Source organism: Candoia aspera, chromosome 6 (assembly GCF_035149785.1).
Source record: "Candoia aspera isolate rCanAsp1 chromosome 6, rCanAsp1.hap2, whole genome shotgun sequence".
Taxonomy (NCBI): domain Eukaryota; kingdom Metazoa; phylum Chordata; class Lepidosauria; order Squamata; family Boidae; genus Candoia; species Candoia aspera.
The window spans coordinates 100553325-100571930 of NC_086158.1; the positions used below are offsets into that span (position 1 = coordinate 100553325).

Sequence of the window (18606 nt, forward strand, 5' to 3'; positions counted from 1 at the left end):
ATGAAAATGGAAATCTTGCTCTGATCCATCTTTCTGTGGCTAGGGCCCATCTGCATCCTTCCTGCCTCCCAGAGTGGGGGTGGGCATCTGCCAAGCATGGTGCGCGGAGGCCCGCCGTGCCCTGCCCTCGCGTTCAGGGGTTCCTCTGCAAGGCGGTCGGCCGGAAGAGGGCGCAGCGCGCGGGGAGGGGCAGCAGCAGGTCCGGGGTTGGGCAGCCCCTCAGCACCGTCGACCCTCCTTCAGGCTTCTTCAGGGTGAGGGCGCAGGGCGAGTGCCGGCCCCTCCCGGCCCATTTCTGCTAAAGTCTGGGAAATGCCCCCTTCTGTTTTGCACAGAGGTTGATGTCCGTCTCCGGCTGAGCGGCGGCCGTGAAGCAGAAATTAACCAAGCTGCTAATTTCTGTTGCTGCGTTTGTGAAGCGGAGAACTGACTTCTTCCCGCCTGGGCAATGCTGTCATCCAGGGACCCTCTGAGCGTGTGTGTGTGTGTGCGCGCGCGCGCGCGCCCTGATGTTTTGTTTTACTGAGGGAGCAGCTGAAGGTTTGGCTGTTCCACCAGGTGGATCGCGCGCGCGCGGTAACAGCTTCTAAGACGAGGCGACCCGGCCGCATCCTGCGCGTAGCTGCGTTGTGCAGCAACGGGACGGCCGAAGGGGAAAGGGAGGAAGACCAGCAGGGGAAATTCCGGCCCTGGAAGCCGCTTCGCCGGGCTGCGCTTGTTCGCGGGCTCCCCCGCATTGGAGAAGGCCGGGTTCCGCCTTGGCGTCCCGGGCAGGAGGGCCCCGTGTCCAGAGGCTGCCGGCGGTCGGGCGCCATCCGAGCGAGCCGCCGCCGAAACACTGACCCCGTTTGCCGGCGGGACGTGCAGATTCCGGAGAGGCTGCTGCCGTTCCCATGGCAACCCAAGTCAAACAATCTTTTCTGCAGCGCTAACAACTCTTGCTGAAAAATCTGTTTTGGCTAAATCTGATTCTTTAAATATTTAACATATGGCAGAAAAGAGATAAATATTGCTCTGCGTGAAACCGGACCACGCTCCTCTGCTTATTCGGGGAGGCCGAGGAAGATGCTTCCCGGGGCCTCGAAAAGCCGGTGCCGGAGCAAGACTGTGTCTCCCCCACCCACCCCCGCTCCCCTCCTCGGCCTTGCTTTACTCCTTGTTTTACTACGTAAACATTAGCTGTACTGTTTTAGTGGGAAGTATTTGGCAACCGACCTGTTATTTTGCTAAGCCCGCGTAGAGGGAGCGTTTCCCGGCTTCAGCAGCTGTAACGCGTTTAAACGCGGCTTCCATCCGAAGACGGATGTTCCTCTGGGCCTGGCTGTGCTTGGACGGTGGCCAGAGGCCGGCCGGACCGTCTCCTCCTCCTCGCCCTGCCAGAGTATGCTCAGCTAATGACCCTGGTTTCTAATAGGGCATAAATTAGATTTACATTTAGCATAAATTACATTGTACTTTATTAAAATGTGAAATACTATAATTGCGAAGAAGCTAAGCCCAGCTCTCTGCACTGGAACATCTAAATCCAAACCACACAGTCTGGAGCTGGTTCTGGAATAACCCCAAAAACAAAATCTGCATTTGAACAAAAACATTTTCTACTTTGAATTCTTAGATTAAACTATAATTAAAGCAGTCTGATATTTGAACAGATTAATGTTGTTTTCAAAGCCAAGTGTGTTTTCACAGATGCCTTAAAACATGCTTGCCATATAAAAGTTCTTATTTTATTCCCACCATGAGTCACTCATTAATCATGTTGAATGCATTATAAAAACTTTAATCACCAGCGCTGAAACTCAGATAGTCAGCCAGATAGTTATCCATAATAATCCTTTCGTTATTATGAGGGAAGTCTTCCTTTTTAGATCAAGAGCCACATCAGGGAGGGAAAATTACTGAATGGAGCATTGAGGTTATTTTAAATTTGTTTTCTAAAAAAAGAATTGCACAGGTCAGGAGGCCAAGTTTAAAAAAGACTTTGGCACTCCCTCCTGTCTCCCTCTTATGCTTTCCCCCAAGAAGAGAGGGGTGCCCTCACCTGTCCCCCCATCCCCTCAGCACTTCCTCACTTTTCCAGGACACAAATATCTTCTCTGCTGATGGAAAATCCAGTGCCCCAATTTTTATGAGGGGGGGCGAGGGTCCAGGTGGTGGGGAGGGTCTCATGAGTGCACAGACCAACTTCACTGAGTGGCCCAAAAGGGGACTATAATGGAAAGCTTAATTCCGTTCACTTTAAGCGTCGGAAAATAGGTAGCATGCTTGTTGAGTGCTGATTCAATCCAGCTCCAAAGGGGTCTAAAACCTCTCCCCGGATGTAACACCCTGTTGACCCACTGAGATTTTCTCCCGGTAGGTGTGCAGCTGATTGGAAGCAACAGAACGGGCATCCGTTGAGATGAATGTAATTTCGGAGGTTTAAAACCATCACGTTTGCTCAGGATCCCCTTTAGAATTGTTTAATGTTTACCTGAAAAGGCAACCTAGGAAGGCATCAAAGAGTTCCTTAAAAAGAAGGGTTTAGAAGTCTCTTTGATGACTCACAAATCCAGCGTGCAACAAGAGGGGAGATAGTCACACAGCCGTTCAAACCGAATTCCCCTTTTAGAAGGACAAAGAAGGGGTCCACTGGGGGGGGGCTCATGCCACTGACGGAAGGACCCTCCGGGCCAGGGTGGACGCTAGTGGTGCCCCGCCTGGACCTCTGAGCTGGAGGCCCTCGGCCACCAGACAGAGGGGCAGGTGGCGCCGAACAGCCTTCAGGCGTGGGGCTTCTTCGCACCCGCACTGGAGCGCATCCCAGTGTTCAACGGTGGCCTTTCCATCACCGGGACCTGTTTCTTCCCCTGGGTGAGAGTCCCAGCACTGACTGACTGTTCGTTCTTCAGGTTAATCCTGCCGTATGAAAGATACATTAAAGGGGAGGAAGATAAGCCGCTGCCTCCCGTGAAGCCTCGAAAACAGGATTTCGCTCAGGAGGTGGAAAGTAAGATAAAACTGACTGGGACAAAACGCACCAAAAATGAAAACGTGAAGAGCAAGAAAGAACGAGAGGAGGCACAAAAGCCCCAGGACCCAGCGGAGGTGAGCGGAGTGTCTTCTCTTTCCCTAAACCATCCATCGTGTTATCTGTACCGTCCCATTTTGATCACCTAATATCAAGTGATCTCTTTGGGCAAGAGCTGCCTAAAATAGCAAAACTCTCCCTTGCTGCCGGCCCCACATTCTTCTCCGATGCCCGGAAGCCCAAAGGACTGGCATGGTTCTCCAAAAGGACCCGCCAGCATCTCGTGATCTACCTCAGCCAATTTGGAGGGCCTCGGTGCTAGAAAGAAGCCGGGGGCCCTCTCCTCAGTTCCCCTGGGGTGGCAGGTTCACCCATAGCATTGGGGGATTCCCAGGCACATGCTTGGCAATGGCGAATAATCGTTTCTAGAATCATGTAGGGTTAAAGAGTTACTTTTTTGATGCTTGTTTTCCAGAGAAATAGGTTTCTGGTTAATCAGTGTATTAATAATTGGCATTTTAATGAACAATATGCCTAATGTATTTGGATCCTGCTTTTGAATCATGCCCTATGCTCCAGCTTTTCCTGACTGCTCCTCAGATGATGTTCAACCACATCATCTGTCAGAGCCAAATTGGGGGTTATAGGAATTGTAGTCTAGCCGCATCTTGAAGGAAAGCTGGAAAATGTTTAGTTAAAACGGCCGTTCTGTGGAAAAAACTAAGATGAGGCATTCCATCCAAAAGGCATTGCATGACCTCCTGGCCATTCTGCTTTGCACAATAAAAACAACCACCACAACAATTCATTAAACTTGCATGCCACCCAACTCTCAATGACTCTCACGACAATCAAACAAAGAAATTACAATAAAATCGATAAAAGATAAGAGAGCTGAAAGGGGCATCAGCCTTGCCCACCCAGATGCCAGTCGAGCTGAGTCCTCAGGCACCCTCTTGCCTTCGCATCTTGGTGGGCCAGGAACCATTCCTGTGTCAATTTGCCCAGTGACGGTTCTGCCCGAGGCGTCAACATTCCACCTCCAAAGGAAGGTGTCCGCAAAAGGGGTGTTCAAGAGAGGTGTGCTTTTATTTGCAGCCTGAAAGCAGGAGGAACGGCTCTTTGGTTGCCCCCCAAGTGGTTGGTTGAATAGGTTGCTCATAAGTTAGAGTGAAGTGCCGCATTGGGCTGGACTCTGCTCCACCGTTACGGCTGTAACCAAGGACCGGTTATTCTGTCTGTTTTACGAGTTCCCTGCCCTAAGCCACAGCAGTGGGAATTCCAGATCAAGAGTTCCCCGACAAGGAGAAGGGGGAAAGAGCGGGACCCGGGGGGCCTTCCTTGGCCTGCTTTGCTCATCTCTCTGGCGTTTTCCATAATTGTGTGCGCTCCAGAGGCCAACAACAGAACTTTCACAAAAGAGCTAATGGCGGCCTTTCGACAGCGAAGGGAGCCTTTTAGCCAGTTTTTCTTTGCAGGGAAAAAAATATGGAAGCAGTTGAAATGAGTAACGGACACTTCAATTAATAGGAAATAGAAAAACCCAACATGCAGGGAAATTTGAAAGCAGCTGCAAAGGCATAAATCTAAGAGGAGACTGAGCTTCATTTCCTGCCTGCCTTCCATCCATCTCTCGAAGGCAGCAGTGAGAGAATAGCTTTCTGACGCTTTCTTTTCAGGCCCGAGAAAGGAAGGAAAAATTGCAACGACTTAGCTCAGACGATGAGGCTGTTGTCAGCGCCTTCTCCCTAAAGGCTGGTGGGGAAGGAGAGTAATTTTGCAAGGATTGTCAGGCAGCTGTTTCTCAGGTGAAGCGTGTGGATGGCCTCAGGTTTATTCTCCCTGTAAGTGGATGGACAGAGAAACCCGGAGGGGGAAGAGTCGTTAACAGAGGCGCATGAGGGAATGCCAAAGCCCAGGGCACCCTTCCAGAAGAGGGGAGGCATGCTGCTGGGCAGCGGGGGCCACTCCCTCCCAGGCCCCAAAGGAGAGCAGCTGCGGCTTGTCCTCGTGCCCCTCCCGCACTGCCCGTTGCCCACCTAGCCATTCCAGATGCGCTATGAGAGGTCATTCATTTTAGCAAGGGCTGGTTTGGGCAGCACCAAAACCTTAAATCTGAAGTGGAGATGAAAGACATCCAGCTGGCTGGCTTGGGCTGTGTCTTCCTCGGCTGCACAGGGAACACAGCAGCCCCCATCCCTTAATTTCAGTGACGGGTGGACCTTCCACAAGTGTTGCCTGGTCCGCATTCACTGTTGGAGCCTCTGTTAGGCGGGCTGGCAACGTGGTTTTGTGTGCCGCTTCTTGTGGAATTAAAGGGAGGGAGCTGTGTCCTAATATTTCCCCCAGGTGGAAAACTCTCGTGGCAGCCCCAAGAAAAACAGGCTGGCTTAAGGCTTCGAGGCAATGGCCGAGGGCGCTTTATCCAGCGACAGAGCTTGGCCTTGCCTACAGAAAGCACGTCTGCCTTGAGTTCTACGGTGCTTTCTCACAGTTTCCTGTCAAAATCTTTTGTTAGGTTTCACTGGCCAAAGAGAAGAATCAGGAATGTCCCTCGCAGAAAAGCTTATCGGACCTGGCAGAAGTGATGAAGCTGTCTGTCGAAGAAGCTCGGCTTTCCCCTCCGGCAGCCCCTGGAATGGCCTTCCTGGAGAAGGAGGAGCCGCCATCCGAGGCACCTCTCTCCTGCGCGTTGGTGCCCCCCGAAGCGAGCGCCATCCTGAGCGCCATGATCAGAAGCCCGCTGGAGGATCTGGAGGAGCCCAGGCAGGAACAAAGCGGGGGGGCTTGTTTTGTGGATAGCCTAGAGGAGGAGGCCCAAGCAATCCCGTTCAATAGCTTTCCCGCCCTCCAGCTACCCCTCCCGGGTCAAAATGAGATGGAAGACGATAAACTTCCAGAAATGGCAGACTACATTGCCAACTGCACGGTGAAAGTGGATCAGTTGGGCAGTGAGGACATCCACAGTGCCCTGAAGCAGAGCCCCAAAGTCTTGGTGGTGCAGAACTTTGACATGTTCAAGGAGAAAGAGCTCTCGAGTCCCTTCCACGGGGATCCAGGGTTTGGCTCCACCCCACTGCTCTACTCCAAGGGCAACCCGGGTATCATGTCACCACTGGCAAAGAAGAAGCTCCTCTCCCAGGTGAGTGGGGCAGCCCTCTCCTGCAGCTACCCTTACGGCTGCCCCCCACCATTGATCAGCAAGAAGAAATTCAGCAGCAAGGATGACTTCTTGTCCAACCGGCCAGGACTGCTGTCTCCCGGGCATTCAGCGGACAGCACAGCAGTCAGCAGGCCATCGGTCATCCAACACGTGCAGAGTTTTAAACCCAAGACCGCGGAGGACAGGAAGCCCACTCACGACACCTATCGACATGAATCCCTGCTGAGGAAACCAGACTCGGAATGTTGTGATTTTTCCAAGCAGCACTTGAGTGCCCTGGCAGAATCCTACGCCCTGAAGTCAGAAATCCAGGACATGAAGGAGCGAATGAGTGAGAAAAGGGCCCTGTACCACTCCCACATGCCCAGCTTCTTGGCGGACTTCTACTCCTCGCCCCCGCTCCACGGCCTGTACAGGCGCGCCGAGCACCACCTGGGGGGCCAGCCATGCTCCAAGTACCTCCCTCGAGACACGTACCTGGAAGGCGCCTCCGGGTTCCCTCCGCACAAGCCCCAGGACAAGCGGCCCCTGAACTACCATCCCCCTTTGCGTCAGCCAGAGAACAAGACCGCGCGGGAAGCCTCGGACGACCAGCCCACTGATCTGAGTCTTCCGAAAGGGGCCCCCAAACAGAGCATGAAGGCCCTGGGGCCCACTCATTTGCGTGGGTCGCCCGGGGGGCCGGAGGAGAGCAAAGGCGCCTCCCGCTTCCACCCCTTGGCTGGTCAGACTCTGGGTGCAGACGGCAATCCCAAGGCTTGCCGCATCTCCCCGATGATGGTCTCTGCCCCGAAGAAACAGGGCGAGCCCCTCCTGAGGGCCGGCAAGCCACCAGCCCCAAGAAAGATGGACGGGATGGTCCACCCGGTCCCGGGTCACAAAACTGTGGCTCCGGGGATGGGGGCGGCTCGCCCTCTGAAACGTGGCCTGGAGGATCTGGACAAAGCCCTCTCAGAGAAGAAGATCCGAGCGGTCTCGCCCTTGCGCTTACCAAAGGAAGCTCCTTCCAAAGAGCAGGAGGCAGAGGGCGGGAAGCTGGCACACGGCCCACCCCCAGGTGGGGCACCGGAGGGCCACAAGTTCCCCCTCTCAAGCCCCATCTTCACAGGCTTGTACCCTGGGACCTTGTGCAGCGGCCTGGGCAGCCGCATGCCCACGGCTGGGTACTCCCACCCACTGCAGTACTTGAAAAACCAGGCTGCCCTCTCCCCCCTCGTGCAGCCCTTTGCGCTCCACTCATTCATGGTGCACAGACAGTTCCTCACCTCCCCGGGAGGCTCCCCGCAGCTGTACCGGCACCTGGCGGCAGCCGCCCCCCTCGGGAGCTCCTACGGGGACCTTTTGCACAGCAACGTTTACCCCTTGGCGGCCCTCAACCCCCAGCCCACTTTCCCGCCCTCCCAGCTCTCTTCTGTACACCCCAGCACAAAGTTGTAAATGCTCCTGGAAAACAGCATCCCGCAAGCAACATTCCTTCCTTTAGCCCACAACCATGTCTCGCAAAATGAGTATATCGATATTTGTGATAGCCAATAAGCCGTTCTGTTTCTCCACGCCGAGCGCTCGGGTCTGACTGGGACGCTACTGTGGCTTAGCCAGGCCAGAGGTCGGACCCCGGGCCTCCTCCTGCCTGCACGGGGGGCTGCAGGGGCCGGGCCCAGGTGGGCTTTGGCCCACCTCAGAGGAAAGGCCCTCTCTGTCCCCCCTTGAAGCATTTCAGGTAAAACAAGAAGGCGGGAAATGCAGACCGTCTGTGGATGTTGCTTCTTTGGGTACCATTTCAGAATTCAGATCAATGCAATGTATAGAAAAACTGTCGACTTTCACCTTAACACTATCAGAACAGAAAAGTAAACACAAAGTAGACTGTACGTATCTGCTTCAGAAACAAAAATGACCCTTGTCAAGTTCATTTGTATAATTTATGTAAGTTCTTATTTTCCACGTATCATGTGCTGTTTTTTTTAAAGAAAAAATTAAACAGCTCCTTTTTATTTGCCACATTTTTTTTTCTTTCCCTTTTTTTAGTAAAAGAAAGGAGACGCTGGATATTAAGGGCTTTTTAAACTCTGTATTTGTCTCTCTGTCTTTCCTCCTCTTACAGCTTATATTTTGAAAACCGCTTTGGGGGGAGGGGGAAGGTCCCTGTTTACAGAACATCCCCTTCCGTTGGGTAGAAGCAACTCCAATTCTGCTGCTTTTGCGCCTGAGGTCCGGATCCCCTGCCGGAGGTCGCGGAGTCCTACCTCGGCCCTCTGCCTGGCCATTGCATACCGCCTCCCTCGCCACTGAGATGTGGCTTTCCCGTCTCGAGGCTGGTGTGCTTAGTAAGAACACGCATAGTCCTGTCTAGGCAGGGAAACTGTCCTGCATCCCCGAAAGAAGCCCATGTAGGGCTGCACCGTCAACAAGTTGCTCGATAACATTGGCGCATAGGTGACTTAGGTGGTGAAATTCTCTCAAGGATCTCAGCCACTAGAAGAACGGGAGAATCTTTAGCTAAAGGTGATCTGAATCCTGCCTCCCAAGGGGATCGGCGAGCATCGATGTCCCTGAAAAGAGAGGCCGACTGACTCTGGGCCTCTTCAGAACAGCGCACGCTCGCCAGGAGGGCCAGTCTGGCTGTTGACTGCTTGAATTCTTGGCCAGTTGATTCCTACAAAAGGGCCAGACTCCCCCAAAGTACTTTAAACCTTCACTTGCTAGCAGTCATAAAGGCAGCTTAATTGGCAAAACTTTGCAGCAGAGAGCTTGACTTTGGGCCCTCGTTCCCCTGAGTAGAACTTACAGGCCAGGGAGCATCTCAGTCCGAGCCTCTCTCTTGGCTGCAAGGGTTTGCCCAAGCTGCGTGAGGCTTTGGCAGAGCCCCCCATTTTATTACCCACCTGTGCTTCACCCTGAGTGCGTTGGCACACACATGCCGCCTCTGTCCCGTCTGCACCACAAGGGTGTGCATCCTCCCCCTGTGGCATGCTCGGCTTGTCTGTGACCCCTTGAAGGGCAAAGGGGGAGTGATGTCAGAGGATTGTCTTGCTAGATGTTGGGGTCGGGGGGCAAAGCATGGATGAATCAATCTGTGTCCAGCACGTCTCAATTTCCCACGTGCTGTTCGTGAGTCTCTTCCATCACATTTCAGCATTCAACTGTGATAAAGCAAAATAAAAGGAATAAACTTCACCCACACAAAAATGTATTTTAATATCTATTTTTCAATATATTTTCTCAGAAAATAAGGCATTTCTAACATACTTTCTCTCAAAGTACATAAATCTTAACTAATTTTAACATTTTTTTTGAGTCATGAACTGCATTAAAAAAAACTAGCGAAGTATGAAAACCAAAAAAATAACTGCCTTCTGATCCACTCCTAGTCCAGGAGATCTAGTTTTGAACTGAAATTTGTAAGATACCAATTCTTCCTCTCTCCCTCTCTGAAAGAGCCAGGGCCATCACCTCTGAGGTTTCGTGAAGCCTTTGGGGCTCTCTCGGTGGGGTTCAGGGCAGGATCGAAGAGGACTTTGCGAGCCAGTTGGGTTCTGCACCAGCCCTCGTGTGTGCAGGGATGACCGGGGGCCAAATGGGGCAAATGCTCTGGCAGCAGAAGACCATCCTTCCCAGGCCCATGTCCAGCTTCTGCTCTGGCCATTCTGGGTCCTCAGCCTGCCCGGGACAGTGCAAGGGAGTTTCCCCTTTGCAACGAGGGATTCCGAAGGCCGTGGCAGAACCAGCTGTGGTCAGGCCAAAGGGGCGCTCCTGGCTTGCCCTCTCTGGGAGTGCAGCACATCTCAAGCCGGACTAGGCACTCCAGGCCAGCACTGCATCTTCCAGACATGAACGGTTTTGTTGGCTGCGGCAGCGCCCAGAGCAGCTGGCATGAGACCCTGGGGCTGAGCTGCACAGTGGCACGTCTGGGTCTCTGGGTTGGAGAGTGCAAACCCGGTCCGTCAAGGGGGCTGCTGAGGGCTTTCCCCTGGTGGGGGCATGGCCATCCCCGAAAGCATGGCTTTGCCTTTGCTCTGGGCCTCAAAGGATGGACGTCTGTGCAGAAAGGTTGCAGTTGAAGGAAGCCGGTGAGGATCTGAATCCACCCCGTTCAAATGCATTAAATCAGCCAAACTACTGGAATCTAGTGGAAACTACTTATGGTGCAACTGGCCTGCATGCCCAACAGCCTATATTAAAACTTACTGTGATACAAAGCCTGTCGCGATATATAATGTAAGCTATTTAATATATATGGGGGGGGGGACACAACTATAGACAGCTACTGTTATCTTCAATTAAATGCTTTTATGTTCTTGTGGTAAAATTTTAACAGACGCTGCATAAACAAACTTGTAGAACAGAGCGCATAACTGTTCCCGGGGGTGGGGGGTGGGGGTAGGGGTGGGTGGGCTGGTTTCCCTGCTGGCTCCAAAAGGAAAGAAAAGGCCATTGTCACCATCCCGGTTGATCTGATGCAGGGGAGGGCGGCAGGTCTCTAAGTTGCACTAACCTTAGGAATAGTCGGTGGGGAGCAGGTCAGTTCGGGGAGTGGGGGGCACGGGTGGAATCAGGAGCTGCGGCACGTTTCTGGATCAGGATAATTGGCAGAGAAGATGGCACAATATTGTATCCCTGGCACGCAAGGACGGTCCCTTGTTTTGGAAAGGGGCCCCTTCGCCTCTGGGAATGGCCCCCCACACACGAAGGCGGTTGCGTCTCGCTCGTGGCAGGCCGGCCACGGCCGCTTTGCCTTGCACTCCTGTGGCCTGCATGGCCCTTTGGCGGAGCGGTGCTCTTCACGTGCGGCCGTGGAGGGCGCCGGCTGCAAAGGTGCTCGCCCCACACGAAGAAGGGGGGCTCATTTTTAAAGGTTGGACCAGGTGACCCTACAGTGAATGGACTGACTTTGCACCTCATGATCCCTGTCTCACTGTATTGTTCTGGAAATTATTCAGACTATTTTAAAACATCATGGTGGGGAGTTATCTCCATCTTCTTTGGTTCAAAAGAAACGTAAATTTATTTTTAGAAAGCTCATTATATGTTGGCCATTTTGAGGGCAAATGGAAAGTAGCGATGGGCTCCCCTGTGGGGAGCAGGAAGCATGCCTTCTGTAAACGCTCTTCTTTGTTTTAATCCCTGATTTCTATTAAGTATTACATTTTCCACTGGCAGATAACCACTTTTTGTGTCTTAAATGGGGCTTTGTTTGAGTTCAAGAGGCCTTACTATTGAATAAAATTGCACAAGCTTTTCTCTGTGCAATCAAGCCATTGTTATTGGCAGGCTGGTAAAGGAATGAGCGAGATCTAATTGGCAACAGTCAGGAAGAAATCTATTTGCTGGGAGCTGCTTCCAAGAAGAGTTGCAATTTCAATGCACTCTGCTCAGGATTTAATAAAAATTCTGAGCGCTGGTAAGGTCAAAGACAAAGAAAAATACTTTTCATAGAACATCCTGTTAAAAACTGAAGGCGCTAGACTGGGTGAGGTCTTTTGCAGCTGGATGCTTATTGTAACAATTAGAACAGAAAGCAGTCCGCCATTTCAATAAAGCCCAAAATGAAGCCAATGCGTTTCCTGGCTTATTGAATGATTGCACCAGTTAAAGACATCAGGTGCTACTTGTTCAAGTGGCATGATGGTTCCTGCTTCGAGGGGTCCTCCCATTCCACTCCGGAGTAACGTCTGCATCTCAACGGGCAACGGGATTGCAGGGCAGCTCGCGTGATGTTTGGTTCCGTTCTGAGACGAAATGAAACACCACGGGGGCAATGGCATCCCGCTGTCACTCGGAGAAGGATCTGGCCATGTGGGCCGCTATCCCTTCCTTGGCAGAGGCAGTTGCTAGGTGACCCCAGGCCCTGACTTGGCGCGCTCCTCCCCAGAGGAGAAAGCAAGTATCCAGGGGCTTCTCCTGGGCTCTCCAAGCACAAAGGCTGGGAGGTGTGTGGGGTTCTCCTTGGAAGGGATCCGTGGGGACGTTTAGCTTCAAGAAGATTTGGAAGAAACGGCTGCTTCAGAACACGCAGGTGCCCGGCATCTTTTCCAAAGAGCAGCTTTTTTCTCAAGTTTCCACATGAGCTTGAAAAATATGGCTGCTTTCATGTGTTGACCCGCTGAAGCAGCAGCATCTTTAATGCAAAGTGTGCGCCTACATGCTCTGAGACATCTGTCCCAAATAATTTTAAGAGCGTGCACTACCCATTTAGATTCAATCTTTATTAAATCTGGTCAGAGTACATTGCAATGAGGGCGATCAAATCCGTCCCATTTCCTGATTTGTATCACTTCTAATGGGAAAACATGTCCCCAACACGAGGTCCGCAGAACTAAAGCTATCATCTTGAGCACTTAACTGATGTTTGCTGTAAATGTACTTGATATTTTACATGTATTTCTTCCTCCCCAATGTTATAAATATGACCTAACAAAGGCAGTATAATGTACTAGCTGTTTATACCTTGTCTTAAGCCTTCTTTTGTTTGTACATAGTGTATACATTCTTGTCATTCATGTTACTGTAGGTTACATGCCCTGTAAGGTGATTATTTGTATATAGAAAAAAATGGCCCAATAATATTACAGAGTTCCACATTTTTTTAAAAAATAAAAGGGTTATTGAGTAACCTTTCACATTAAATAAATTTAACACTACCAGAAAGAAATAAAAGCTGAGCCAAGTATAAACAATCAATTTTTGTATGTTTTCCAAATTGTACGTATTAATGCTTTTGATACTGTATTATGTGCCAATAGTTTCCCAATCACATAGCAAGCAGAAGATATTTTGTACTTTTTGATCCACTGTAATATTTAATAAAAAATGTTACTATCTGTCTCCTTTTGTATTTTTTAATGTATGTAACAGCAATCTTATTTCTTTAGTTCCTTCAGGGAGAATTACAGGCTGCTTCATCAGTCCTTTTAGTAATAACTTAAAAGCAGTTTCTCTGGAAGCACCATACCAGCATACGTGCATGGGTGTGTGCATGCACAAACACACACACACACAATCTGTAACAAATGAAATTCAGACACCAAAAACATCTCCAGATAGGCAGTTATGTCTTTGCAGACTGAAGAATGGGAGTGGATAGAGATGTTGTATTAAGATTAGTTTGGCTTAGATTTTGGCTTAGATTCTGGTCCAAGACCAGAAAGAAGGAATGTTGCAATTAAATAAATTAGGTAAATGTATGGAGTATTTTGCACAGTTATATGTATTTACTATTTTTCACAGATCATCTTGGTCGGCTTAGCATGGTTACTGAACATTTGCCCACATAAGCCCAAAAACCTTGTTCAGCAGCTCCTGTGAGTGGTGGATGGCTCCTGGCCCAGCACCCAAGGTGGCGGGCAGAGGACACGGCCCGTTGCCGGGAGGTAGAGTGACGTGGTGCACGGAGGTTTAGGCTCATCGCTCTGCGGTTCAAGAACGAGTCTGCAAAAGGGGTGTGGAGATCACACACCACTCATGGCATCTCTGGATGGCAGCTGAAGACGAAGGAGCGTCCTAAGTTGACTTAGGAGGAGCGCCATGAGGTCAAGGGTGCTGCAGGGCTTCTGTGAGGCCAGTAATGCTCTGGGTCCACAGCAGCACTTTTTGGCCATCTGGAGCCCCAACAGGGCTTTGAAACAATGTGATATTGCACCACAGCTGTGAAATGGAAATTGGGCAGAGCTGATAAAAGAAAGCCACTGTCTTCACCACAACTGCAAGCCCACATTAAGCCAAAAACACCAGTGTGATATAGTGAAGGGCCAGACCAGGACTGGGGAGAGCCAACTTCTAGTCACTGGGTGACTTTGGACCACTCATTGTCTCTTAGCCTAACCTACCACACAGGATTGTGGTGGTGGGAAAAATGGAGGAAGGAGTGCTCCAATCATCATTGCCGTTGTCATTATCAACTTCCGATGCACAGGTACAACTAAGGCTGATAACCCAGGTTTCACCTTTTCTATTGTACTATTACATGAAAGCCAAGGCTGACCCACACCATGACTGGGGGGACAAGATATCAACCTCTGCTGTCCCTCATATCTTTGGCCAACCACAGCTTCATGTCAAGCTTTTCACAGGATAGAGAAAGTGTAGACAAGGTTACCAGCCTACGTCATTCCATACCAGAGGCAGCAGTAGGGATAATATTGGTCAACTGGACACATTTTGGCCACAGGTGAGAAGGACAACCAAAACCCAGTTTTCACTGAACCAGGACCATGGTGGTCTATGCCAACCAGGGTCTCTAATCAAGGGACTGCCTTGCAAGCCAGCTTCCTGTTGCCTGAATCCTTCCTGTGGGGAGGTACGAGGCAGGTTATGGTGCTGGCCTGGCCCTGGGAGAGCCGGCTGCAAGCGCTCCCTGGGAGGCCTTGGGCCGGTCACTCTCCCTCGGCCCAGAGTGGCAGCTGGGGGTGGGGAACATTGGAAGAGGGAATGTGGCCTTCAGCTCCTGGAGAAAAAGCAGGACTGAAACATGGGAAAATAAATGGTTCCATCAGAGCTTCAGAAACAGTCCATCAAGGGCCAAACAAAAGACATCTCTGTTACTCTGAGCACAGTCTTTGTGGGTTTCCATTCACTGGCTGGCAACCCGTCGCTCCTATAGCAGCCCACACCGTCAAAACATCCATGCTCTCACCAAAGCATCCACTTTTAAATATCGCAGATCAAAAACAGATTTTATGGTAGAATCAATCAATCTGCCAATGCTCTAGTCTCTCAAAAAATTGCCTTGTGCAGAGGCTGCCAATCACACACACCATTCACCTGGACTAGGGAGGAGAATGAATGTTGTAATTTACAGACCCTCCTTCATGTTCCCACTGGGCAGCCGGTTGGGGACAGCTGGGCCACAGGTGCCCGGGGTGAGCACGGGCTGCCCTAAAATCCAGCAGAGAGAGGTACCATCTCCAGGAGCTGAGCTGGCCTCCCTTTCTCCCCACGCCAGTGTGGGACAGAGCTGGATCTGTTCCCCCACCCCCCACCCCAAATTCTGTCCTGGGCCTATAAACTTTCCTGGTGCTAGGAGCAGCCCACTCTCGCTTGGCCCTCGTGGGAGAACACGCAGTGACCTGTCCAGAGAGTGCCTGGCCTGGCCCACTGAGGCATCACCTGTGGCTTGCTTGGCTCGGGCAAACAAATGCCTCCAGGAGGCCCACGTTGCCCAAGGCTCTGGACCAACGTTCTGAGCACTAATTCAGTACATGCTTCTCAGTTGCCCAGTGCTGACAGCTGATGAAATGACAACACCAGCTGGACATCCAGCCCAGCCCTGGAAGGCAGCAAGTGCTGAGGGATCGCTATACCTTTTTGTGGCCATGTCATTAGTGACCCTCCAGAGATTTGCAGCCTAAACCCTGATGGACATTAAAATCAGTGGGTTTCTCTGCCCTGCACTCTGTGTAGGATGCTGGCTTTTCTGAAGAAATCAGATTATACAGAATGTTTTTGGTGTGTTTTCCTCTTTTTTAAATAAATAAACAAACAAACAAATAAATGTGCAAGCATTTGGCCACCACAAGATGGCATTGTGTGCATTTTTTAGCTTGAGCAACAAAACAAAACCATTAAAAAAAAACATGATCAAGCCATCCTTAAAAAATGAAGCATTTCTTCCTCGGTGAAGCCTGTAGCTCTTCTCCACACATTTCATGCCTTGGAGAGCTGAATCTGGCACGGCCAATCCACGCACAGATTGGGAACGCATTTCCCAGCCCCCCCTTCAAGGAATGATGGAAGCACCTTGGATTTTCTGTGGAAGAATCATTATAACAGCTTGAGATGGAGACCCACTTTATTTGTGAAAGAGGAACACGTTTTCCCACTTGCCTTATTTCACTTTTCAAACACCTTTGGATAAGGAGAAAATGCTATTTAAAATCACAACTGGGAAACCTTAAGGTTTTTGTGGGAACAGGGAGAAAAACACCCTGATTGTGGTGCTGGGCTAGGATGGGGAGACCTCAGCCAGGCAGGGTCCCAGGGGATGCTCAGGGCCAGTCACTCAGCCCACCCAGCAGAGCTGTTACAAGTTGCAAAGGGGAGGGACCCCTGAGTGCACCAGCTTCAGTCTCTGAAGGGAAGACAGTCCCCACATCTGCCAGGTTACATTGCCAAAGGAAGGGTGGGCAATGTAAAAATTATTTGAGTGGGTGAAGGGGGGTTTAGAAGATGATGCCAATTTAATGGGTGAAATACTTCCCAGATGCGTCAGACTAAATCAAGCAGCTGTCAAACCAGCTCTCAGAGAAGCTGGATGTCTAAACTATGTTCGCTTGTGTAGGATCTGCATTAGGAAACCACTGAACGTACACTTGGCCATAGTTAATGCCATTTTTTAAACATAAGCAGTAGCTTATGAGGTAAAAACCTGACTGTCTTTGTTTGAAATGATTATAAAGCAGAAAACAGGTGCTATTAACAAATACACCCACCCTCCCAGAGTAATTTTAAGACCAATTCTGGATCCATAATCAACAGCTGTTCCATTATAATTAACAGTAAATGCAGGTGCCCAATGTGGCAGACCAACGGTTGTACAGTAAGTTTTCCTTTACACACCATAGCAGCTGGTCCAGAACCAGAACAGATTAACTGCCTTTCTTATCTTTTATTTCAAATGGTACAGCTTTATCCAGCTTTGGGTTCCTGCTTTCACCTTTAATCCTTATGTCCCAACTACCCATGTGGGAATATTCACCTTATATTTCTGCAAAGACAGTCAAGATTTCCACAACTTTGATTTCATTACACCCAAGGTTTGGAGAAGAGGGCAATGCCAGCCTCCTCACTGATCTCGAATTTGGAAAGAGGCTTGTCCATTTGCATGTATGACGAGAGGCCAACCCCTGGCATCTGATCTGCTCTTCCTGAGCTACTGAGATGCTGCAGCTTGGAGGCTCTGGGCCTGGCATCCTCCTCCTTGCACCAGTGAAAAGACCTCTGGGGCAGGGAGGTGGAGAGAGTAGGCACGCAGACTTCCAACTCTCTGCTGAGTTATTGGGTGGCGCCATTTTCGTAACATGGAGTTTGGTTTCAGCACTTGGGCCTCCTGTATGAGATTTGGCTGTTGGAACTCACCAAGATTTAAAGTTATTTATTTTCACTGTATGGCACCCAGAATCATGTCTGTGAGATGGGCAGCTATATAAATTTGACAAATAGATAAATAAATCTAAATTTAAATCTAAAAGTGTAATTTAAATACTTAAATTAGTATTTAAATCTAGTAGGGGACTAGAAATGCTTGGCTGATTGTAATAGAGGCAGGAAGGTAGAAAATACCATCCGCAAAAGCCAGCCACCCAGCCCAACTGATCCAAGCCCGCCTGAGATGGGATCGGCAGCATCCCTCCACTTCCTTCCAGTCTCTGCCCAGAAACACCTGGGCAGACCAGTTGGCAGCTTGGCCTAACACCCCGCCCCCCCCCCCATCAAGCCCAAATGGTGGCTTGCAGGACTGCTTTATGCCAACAGGCGAAGAAGCTGGGCAGGAGCTTGAGAGACCATCAGTCACAGCCCACCCCTATGGGAAGCCCCAATAGTCACGGTCTTTCTTCCCGCAACGGAACAGATACAGCCACAGCTCTGCGGTCCTGAAGTCACGTGGCTTCTTTGGCTCTCGGTGAAGCGGACTTCACTCTTTTCCACAATCCATTCTGTGCCAAGAAGCAGGATGGCCGAGAGTGGTATGGAAAGTGTGACACTCTAAATGTGAGACAGCAGGTCAAAGTGAAAGATCAGCTTCTAAAAGCTGACTTGATACAATTAGCAAGTTGTCCTTTTCAGAAGGAAAATATTATGATAGCTGACTTGGGATGAAAAACTGCTTAAAGATGACTTTTCATGGAGTAAAACCAATGCATTTTTGATGTTTTGCAGAAAGATTGTTATGTGCATTTATATTGTACATCTGGCAGACATCGATATAATCACTTGGTAGTAGTTATATTAAGGTAAGGCAATATCCTATCTTGTATCAGAATCCCTTGCAGCAAACTGCTACTACTTTGTTGGAAAGTGATTTTCATTAAATCATTTATCTTTACTGCTTTTTTTAAAAAATACATCATACAGCAGCATTCTTCATAAAGTCCTAAACCACTCGAGTTTCCCCAAGATTGAAGTATCTACTTCTTACAACAGTCCATTGATCTTAGACAATAGAACATCTGAGTTGGTCAGTGCTGAAATGTTACCTCTGCTCTTTTAATGTGCATTCCCAACCTGCTTGGTCTGTCTTTATGGCGCATCGACCCCTGAACTTGGGGTGTGGCAGAGGTCATGTGCGCCAGGCATCAGCAGGGCATCATTTGGAGGGTGTGCCTACCCACCCACCCTCGAAAGGTTCAGTAGCCCTCCCGAGAAATATTTCATCTTTTTCAGGGCAGGCACCACGTCACCCTTCATTCCCACCATGTGGACACAGACCTGTGCAGTT

At 50.1% G+C, this 18606-nt stretch overlaps 1 protein-coding gene across 1 annotated transcript in view; it reads left to right on the forward strand.

Moving 5' to 3' along the window:
* The window catches only part of ARID5B (AT-rich interaction domain 5B), a 165203-nt gene extending 157029 nt beyond the window's left edge, over positions 1–8174 (forward strand). Inside the window, exons 9-10 of the mRNA XM_063307758.1 lie at positions 2892–3087; positions 5529–8174. Coding sequence (XP_063163828.1) covers positions 2892–3087; positions 5529–7610 — 2278 coding nt within the window. The 3' untranslated portion in view covers positions 7611–8174. The remainder of the gene's footprint in view (positions 1–2891; positions 3088–5528) is intronic.
* Positions 8175–18606: the final 10432 nt, after the last annotated feature.